Source organism: Podarcis melisellensis, assembly GCF_964234715.1.
Source record: "Podarcis melisellensis genome assembly, chromosome: 6".
NCBI lineage: Eukaryota > Metazoa > Chordata > Lepidosauria > Squamata > Lacertidae > Podarcis > Podarcis melisellensis.
The window spans coordinates 56,328,469-56,337,121 of record NC_138538.1 but is presented as its reverse complement, the minus strand read 5'-3'; the positions used below and the strand labels follow the sequence as shown (position 1 = coordinate 56,337,121).

The 8,653-nt window shown below is 40.3% G+C and overlaps 1 protein-coding gene across 5 annotated transcripts in view; it reads left to right on the top strand.

Annotated features, from left to right (window-relative positions):
- GLIS1 (GLIS family zinc finger 1) overlaps window positions 1-8,653 on the top strand; it is a 188,285-nt gene that overhangs the window by 7,471 nt on the left and 172,161 nt on the right. For 2 of the 5 annotated variants that reach the window (XM_081915273.1, XM_081915277.1), the window contains exons 1-2: window positions 1-261; window positions 1,998-2,405. The exon at window positions 1-261 is cut by the window's left edge. In XM_081915273.1, coding sequence (XP_081771399.1) covers window positions 2,069-2,405 — 337 coding nt within the window. In that variant the 5' untranslated portion in view covers window positions 1-261; window positions 1,998-2,068. The remainder of the gene's footprint in view (window positions 262-1,997; window positions 2,406-8,653) is intronic. The other 3 variants (XM_081915275.1, XM_081915274.1, XM_081915276.1) reach the window with 3 other exon arrangements.

The following is an 8,653-nucleotide window of genomic DNA, read 5'->3' as shown; positions in this document are numbered from 1 at the left end:
CGCTCGCCGCCCATCCCAGCCCCGAAGGGGCGGTACCTCTCCGCCCGATCTGACTCAGGGGCTGGGCTTCCTCAGCCACCGGCGCCTTGGAAGGGCAATGACCGCGGCTGCCTTCAATCAGGCGCCCGGCGTTAGAGGCAACGCCGAGCGGCTGGAGAAGCTACGAGGGCGCAAGGCGGAGAGCAGCGATCGCCGTCGGAGCTCTTCCAGCGATGCAGTTGTTGAGACGGCAGCATCGTCTCCCGGGACAGACTCCGGCAGGTAGGGGGCATGGGGAGGATCCGGCTTTTCACCTGCAGGGGAGTGGGTATGCCTGCCTAACTGAGATGCTCTCCACCTGGCGCGGGTTGCAAAGGCAGAGCGCTGGTCTCTTTAATTCCCGGCGGGGAGCCTCTCTTTCTGCCCTTGGCTGCTTGGAGGAGTTGGGCATTAAGAGCTCCCTGAAGTACCTACGGCGAGGCTGCCCTGGAAACATGCGGATCCGTGCAGTGATTATTGCCTGCCGGCATCCCCCCGCCTCCACTTTAGCGAGGCTAAATTTTGTTATATCGCTCTAAAATGCAGGTAGCAAGTTTTCGGCTGCAGCAGAACTCCTCGTTCAGAAGTCCAGGCGCTTAGGATTCCCCACAAAAGTTAAAAGCGCCCAAAGGCAGCGGGAGGGCAGTTCTGCGTTCTGAGAGAGTGATGTGTTCCTCGCTAATCGTGCTGTTTCAACAAATTCAGAAATGCAACTTGCTTTTTTTAAAAAAATAAACGAAGTTCTGCTGCAGTCTTGGCCATTGCTCTTTGTCAGGCAGAAGTGAAAGAATCAGCAGGAGCAAAACATTGAGTCCCTCTCCCCTTCCCCCCATGAGAAGACCAAGGGTAGCGTTGTAGGGAAACTTACATTCATCTATTAGCAAAACCTAACAAATCCTTAAACTTCCCATTGCTTCCAAGCTTCTAGCCACAACAAAATACTTTGCAGTCTTTCCTGCCTGGTATTTATTGTTCTCTCTAAAAAAATAAGCATCTGATTTACACTTCATTTGAAAATAGGCTGAATGCACTAGCCAATGCACAATACGTTGCATAGATGTTATTTACGGATCCCCATGGATTTTAAGATTTATAAAGGAATTCTTCTTTTGGAATGTTTGTCTGGAATGTGTACTGGGGTGTGAGATCAAGAAGGGCACATGCTGCTAAATGATGCTTTCCATGGCTGTAAATATTTAATTGCCACATTCTATTGGGGTTGAAAGGATTAATTTGATTTTGGAATTCCCATCTCCAAAGACTGGCTATTGGTGAGACTTCGCTAGCTACAATCTATGCAAATCTGATTTTGCCTAGTTGAGGATATGGATCATCCTATGGTCTAAATGGTCATGTCTTTCAGTGACACCTCTTGAAAAACTTACACCATGCATGATCAATATTTGTTCTGGTACTGAGTGACACAATTATGGTAAAATGTTAAAAATGAATAAATGAAATATTTTGGAAACAGACATCTTATTTCTTTATTTAAATCAGTTAGAAAATAGAGTTTACTTTTGTTTATAAATCTGTGTCTTATAGTGGGCTCTACCCTATAAAAGCTGATGCCACAATACATTACACATCTATTGTGGAGAATATTTTGACTACAGAATGACTGACACTGTAATCCCATAGATGTCTACTCATAATTAAACCCTATTGAGTAGGGTATGTTCCTAAGTAAGTAGGTGCAGGATTACAGCCTCCTATGCATACTCCTCTGTAAGCCCACAAATGTTACTGCCCACAGAAGTGTTACTGTCAGTTTGCTTACTTGCATTCTAGTCTGCTAGTCATTTATGGTAGACATAGTCATTGATGATTGAAACCAACCAGCCAGCTGTCTTCTAGATTAGAAAAACCGGTACTTCCTGATCATCTAGAGGTGATTTGTTGCTTGCTATAGGCAATTGTGTCTGTTTCCATACCTGAAGTAAATAAAGAATGCTAATCAACATTTAATCTGTTGACAGACTTCAACATTTCTTGCTCCACTTGATGTAGGAGACTTGGAAGGGAGCCCCTCCAGTAGAGGGGCATCAATATGCACTATGAAGTGGCAGATTATCCGAAGTCCAGCAGCAGCAGTGCAGCATTCTTTGAAGTCCTTGACAAACGCCAAGTCATGCCTATGAAGGAGCTGCCCCAAGGTAGCTGTTCAAATAGCAGTCGAGCTTTTTTGAATTCCCAGATGTCCTTTAAAATAACTGTCAGCAATGGTGGTGACAGCACTGAAGCTCAGCAGATCCCACCTGAACTGCCAGTGCCTCTGCTAGATCTCTTTCCCAAAAGACCTAGCATATTTGAGAGACTTCCTATTCTGCAAAGGACACAAGAGACACGATGCCCTAAAACTGGCAGAGAGTATTTCCAGCAAAAGGGTGAGTAATAAAGTGCATGAACTGTAAAACATTTTATCTGTGGTCTCCTTTTCCTTCCTTGTTTCTCAGGATGCTATTTGCTTTTTTTATTCACTTAATTTATTTGTTAGCTTGGCAGCTTTCCTTCACCTTCTCACCACAAGACAATTTAAACCAGACTTCCCTTGTAGATGGCCTAGTTAGTCATCAATACTTGAAAGAATAGCAAGACCAAGTTCTGAAAAATATGTGCAGACAGTGCTGTATAGGCACCGTGTCAGAAAAGAGAGAAAACACTCTTATTTCTTCTTTGTTCCGTATTTGTGGGTGTAGTAAGGTTAGTTTAGTTAGTTATTGCCCTCTCTCTTGATTTCAAGAGAAAACGAAACTATCGCCATCTTAAGTGTCTGGTAGGGTTTTTGGTGTTTGAAAACTAAGCATGTTATAGGCAGTATTGTTTACTTGAGAGACAAATACAGCCATGCAAACTTATTTTCTATTTGGCTTGTAAAGTTTCTGCTTTCAAAATGCCTCACTTAAGCTTCATTAATAATAGTTTTGTGTCATCCTTCGTTGCAAGGTGCTAAACATATTTATTATTATAAGTTATTGTTTAAATCTTGTGAGTAGATGAGCAATTTTTTCATTCTACAAATGTGGAAGTGAGTCTGAGTGATGACTATAGTACAATGGGGTTTGAAAGAAAGATTTTCCAGTAACATGTAAACGCATTGGGGCTTTTCAAATGTGTACATGGGCTGACTCTAATATGCTAATTCAGTGAGTACCAACTCTGAAATCTAGGATGAAAGAAAGCAGTCTGATTTATCCCATGGAAATCTTCACAGCAAGAATGGGGAGTGCTGTACATGATTTGCAATGGGAAACAGTAATACCCAGAGTGGTAGCATTTGTCAGTGCTTTCTTCCTTTTTCGTACTAAAACGGCTGAAACTGAAGTGTGAGAACTCTTTGTTTCATCTCAAAAGAGATGGCCAATAGTATACAAGTAAGGATAAAGTATTAGAAAAATTAAACACAATTTAAAACCTTCCAGAAAAATCATTAAAAAGCAGCAAGAAAAACAGTTTTATCTCCTCCAAGTGCCTGCTGAAATAAAAAGGTTTGCTTTCTAAAAATTTAATTATATGTCAGGTCTCAGGTTTATCTGCTGCCGCACACAGACTTGGCAAAAATGAAACTGTATGGTGGGAGATAATATCTGTCCTCTAAGAAGTGATGTTCTTGAAGTGATGCAGCAAAATGTAGCAGAGATGATAGCATCTAACGTCTTCACATGGGTATCCTGTTTTTTCTTGTTCAAAAAGCGCAATGGCAATGTTCTTCATAAAGGACTGCTTGAGCGAGAGGAGAGTTGGGACAGAGGTGTAAAGGATCTGGAGTAGGAGCCTCAAAGTATTCATGTGGTGGCTTTGAATTGGTGATTTACAATGACTTGGCTGAGGAGGTTTTCAGCTGTCTTTCTGGGCAGAAGGCTTAACTTCTGAAGTGGGTTTACCACAGGTGTTTCAAGAATCGGTGCACTAGCCAGAAAAATTCTACAGGTTGCTGTCATTGTATCCATTTTCTTTCTTTCTGGTACAGTATATAAATCTAAATCCATCAACTTTTTAGTTGATGTGGCCTTCCCTTTGAATGTTTTGCTCAGAGTCTAGCATCTAGGTCCCAGAGGAAGAGAAGTAGGTACCTAAATGACTTGCCATGAAATTAAGTAAATTCGCACCTAATTCTACATAACTAATCTGCAGCTGAACAATCAAGAACGAGCCTTGGCTACAGATCATAGTTAAGGAGGGGAGAGAGCTTAAGCATGATCCCGTGTTTGGCGATAACACTAAGCCCAAACCTTAGTGTAGTTGCTTAGTGCTTGTGTGAATGTGGTTTGACTTAGTGCTTGTGTGAATGTGGCTATTAATGGTCCTAAAATAATGTGTGAGCCAGTGAATGTTTATGGATAGAATTATTTCAGGTGGGTATTCATACCATTTTGCATATTCTAGCTCAATAACCATTACAGTAGCTCGTAAAGCTAAATATTATTTATTCATTTAAAAGCATTGATGAACTGAATATTTCAAAAATTCTAAGCAGTGTACAGTCTAAAAACAAAATATAATTAAAACATTAAAATTATAAACTGTTCTTAATATAGTGTTGTAATGTTCTGTTTTAATTTTGTAAGCTGTCTTGGCACCTTAGGGTAAAGGGTGGGTAATAAATCAAATAATAATAATATAATACTAACCCACATAAAACATATTAAAGTGAATAAAACAGCAATCCAGAGGATTCAGATGTGTAAGGCAGGGTCCAATCTTATGGGTCAGGAAAAGATATGTGAAGCAGTTGTTGGCTCCTGCTCACATATGGCAGAGGGAAGGGCATTACACAGTGCAGGGATAGTAGCAAAAAATTATTGTTTTCCGGTCACTGCCCTATGGTATTCTGTAGGATGAGGTGCCACAAGTAGAATTTCCCCAGATGATGTAGGCAATCGTACAGGAGCAGGTGGTCTTTCAAGTAACCTGTTTCTGAGTTGTTCAGGGCTTTATGCATTAAGAATATGCAAGCAATAACAATAAGAGTATCCCTGGTATTGCTCATAGGAGGACTGTAGGTGAGACTAGCTAAGAAGTTCACAGCTGAGGTGATATTTGAACCAGGGATTTCTTGACTCTTTCACTCTCAGCCCCTACACTATACAGTATGAGCTTTGTGCTATGAAATCAAGGTGATTAGGGTGATATGCAAGCAGCTTCTCACCTTCTAAAATTAAAAATAAAATAAATATCTAGACATTAAATTAACAAGCTCGTTTCAGCAAGCTGAAGTTCAGCTATGACTGCTGAAATCCAGTTGTGGCTCACACGAACATTTACTGCCGAGGTACAGATTGTCCTGGAAAATTCACAGCAAAGGTTTGCTGATACCTCAAGCTTGTTGGAACTAAAACATTTTGGGCAAATCCTGGGAGTCACAATATTTTGCTTGGCGTGCCTGTAAATATTTGAAGTTATATGTTAATAATAAAAGCAGTTGGTCTGCTAAGCTTTCTCATTTCTGAGTATTTGGGTATTTATGAGGACTTGCTCAGAAATGCTATTCACTGTGGAAAAGAAGATTCTGAACTTTCTGAAACGAAAACAAAAAAACAGCCTGGCTTTTCTTGATGTCAGACTTACTCAGCATAAAGGCTGCCTACCTTTTCTCTTCACCTGTGTAGATGTGCCACCTTGTAGCATCAGAGAATATGCTTTCTTTCAATTGTCTTATACAATTTCTTCATAATAGTGTTTACGAAAATAAAGATATAGCCACATTAATTAGATGGAGCAACTCCTGTCATTTTGTAGGTGATAATCTACCTTTCGTATGGGCTGTTGTTGAAATTTACCCTATTATGGTGTTTTCTGATTAGAATAGATAATACTCTTCTGAGGTCTTGCAAGCATATGCCCTCTGTGCTCATACAGTACATAGACCCCATCACGCCTGTCCACTCTCCTTTCATTGTCTAAACTTAGTGAAGACACTAAGTACAATGACATGGATGGAGAGAGATATTTTACAAATAGAAATGGGACTCCTGGAGCAGACTGGTGTCATTTGCAGATAGTCCACTCATCTTTCGACTAATCTCACACAGCCTTGGCGGAGGGAGACTGATACCATTTTAAGGTAGGGGTGTGTATGTGTGTGATTTCTCCAGTACAGTGGTACCTTGGGTTAAGTACTTAATTCATTCTTAACCTGAAACTGTTCTTAACCTGAAGCATCACTTTAGCTAATGGGGCCTCCTGCTGCCGCCATGCCGCCAGAGCACGATTTCTGTTCTCATCCTGAAGCAAAGTTCTTAACCCGAAGCACTATTTCTGGGTTAGCGGAGTCTGTAACCTGAAGCGTATGTAACCTGAAGCATATGTAACCCGAGGTACCACTGTACTCAGAAAGGCGGTGTAAACTGAGAGTATTCCTTCATAGCTTGCTCCATCCTTTGTGCAACTTGTTACATTTGATTTCTCAGTGTTAGTTTCTGAAGCTCCATTTCAATAATGTTGCTGGCCAGTTGACAGTCTGTTTTTTAACCAGCTGTGCCACACCAGGTGCTATTTCAAAAACAGGACCAGCTAGGTAGGGGGTAGATTGAAGTATTCCTATTGGATCAAACTCCCTCTACACTTGCAGTTACTGGAGGACTTGCTCAAAAATGGGCATAATCTACCAACTGGCAATTAGGTCATGGGCTGCAGCCAACCACATCATAAGCTTTCTCTTTCTTCAAACCTGAATTTGATTTTCCAGAATTTCTCATTATCCAAAGCTTGCTGGGATTGTCAGTCTAAGCAAATAGTACTGTTTTATTGAATTTCAAGTAATTGAACTTTGTGGATCCTGCCAGCAATCCAGAGTATAACCCATGGAGGGGAGCCTCAGAGATGTAAAATCATTAGTCTTATCATAGCTGCTGATTGTAAGACAATCTAATGAACAAACTCACAGAAGTTAGCACGTGAAAATGTTTTACTAGCCTGTGTGTCTATACAGACTGTGCAGAAAGGTATTGCCATATTTCTAAATAATAGACATTCATAAAATGATGGAGAGCTGGGGATCATGGAGAATGTTGCTTGTACTAATGTAGCAGTTCCCAAATGTTTATGTCCGCAGAGCACTTGAAAATTACTATGGGTACCAATGGACTACTTAATATTTTTTTTTCATGTTGTAGCAATTATAATGTGCTGTGCTAGATGCTGCATGATTTTAAATTGTATTTTTACAGATTACATATCACCTGAATGCAGTGGCGTAGCATGGGTTGTCAGCACCCAGGGCAAGGCAAGTAATTTGTGCCCCCTAACCCGGTAGGGGCAGAGAGCTGCAAGTGCGAGCGCGCCCCCCCAGATGTTGCGGCTGGTGCGGCCGGCCCCCCTGCACCCCCCACGCTATGCCACTGCCTGAATGAAGTGGTCTGTGGACTAAAGTTCGGGAACTTGTGCACTAATGGCTAATATAATAGTCCCTACAGCCATGCGAGCCATATGCAGTCTGACAATTGCTGTTGCAATGGATGCTGTGATGGAGTTTGCATTTGGGGAAATGCATTCCTTTCCCACAATCCCAAAGATGGTGTATAAAAATTGCGTGCCACAAATTATTTTAAAATATGCATTTATTGCATTAAAATTGATTGGGTTTAAAAGCGTCCAATTTTCCCCCTTAATGTAATGAAAATAGCAAGAGTTCTCCCACTACCCTTTTTGGCATGTGAAGAGCCAAAGACCATTTAATCTAAATTCAATTCCAGTTTTGCCTTTAGGTTTGGACTTAAATACCTTTGAAGACTAGCTGCCAAGTTTTCTGCCCACTCTCTTACACTCTTAAGGCATCCAGTATGTGTGAATGCTTTCTTATTTGTACGACACATGCTTCACTGGTAAGCTGGCAAAAGGATTCCCCCCCCCCTTTTCTGTGGTTTAATTTGTGTTTTATTAAATGATGATTCATCACTGACAGTTACTGGGAAAAATACTGCTGTACGAAATAGCTCCAACTTATGCTGTTTCAATTTTCATGTGGTTTTGTGTATTTACGAATTGCAAGAACTTATTCAAACCATTGCAAAGTAATGAGCCAAGCTCTATCTGGCCAATCAGTACATTAAAATAAATATTGTAAAGTTTGATGTTGCTGGTTGATGTCGACTGACCTTTTATATTGCTATGCTTGAATAGGTCTTTGATAGTTTTACATGATTTCCTAATAAAAAGCACAACAGTGGAATAAATCTGATTTGTAAATTTGTTTCAAGGATTAGGCAAATGATTAAAAAAAAATAAAATTCAAAGGGATACCTGATTATGAAGGTTTTACAGATAATAGCAAGAATCTTGATGTAAGAAGAAAAATAATGTAATTCTTGTGTGCATTTGCATGTTTTACTTTGGGGAGGGAGGGTGGCCCTAAGAAGACCATAAAACTAACTTTTTAATGCATATTTCAATTGCTGTTATTTTAAGCTCTTAAGGGGTTGAAGACTTGGTTTATTCTGGAACATTGCTGAACTATATGAAATGTGACTCTTGGGATCTGGTATTTTAATACTTAGTAGAAATATGTATAATAGTAGATGATGTATTTTGCCTGCCTTCCAGGTCTGAATAAGTTAGGCATAGTGGATAAGACAAAGAGAATCCAATGTGTAAATCAATGACTAACCTTTCATAAAATAATAATCTTTATGTAATC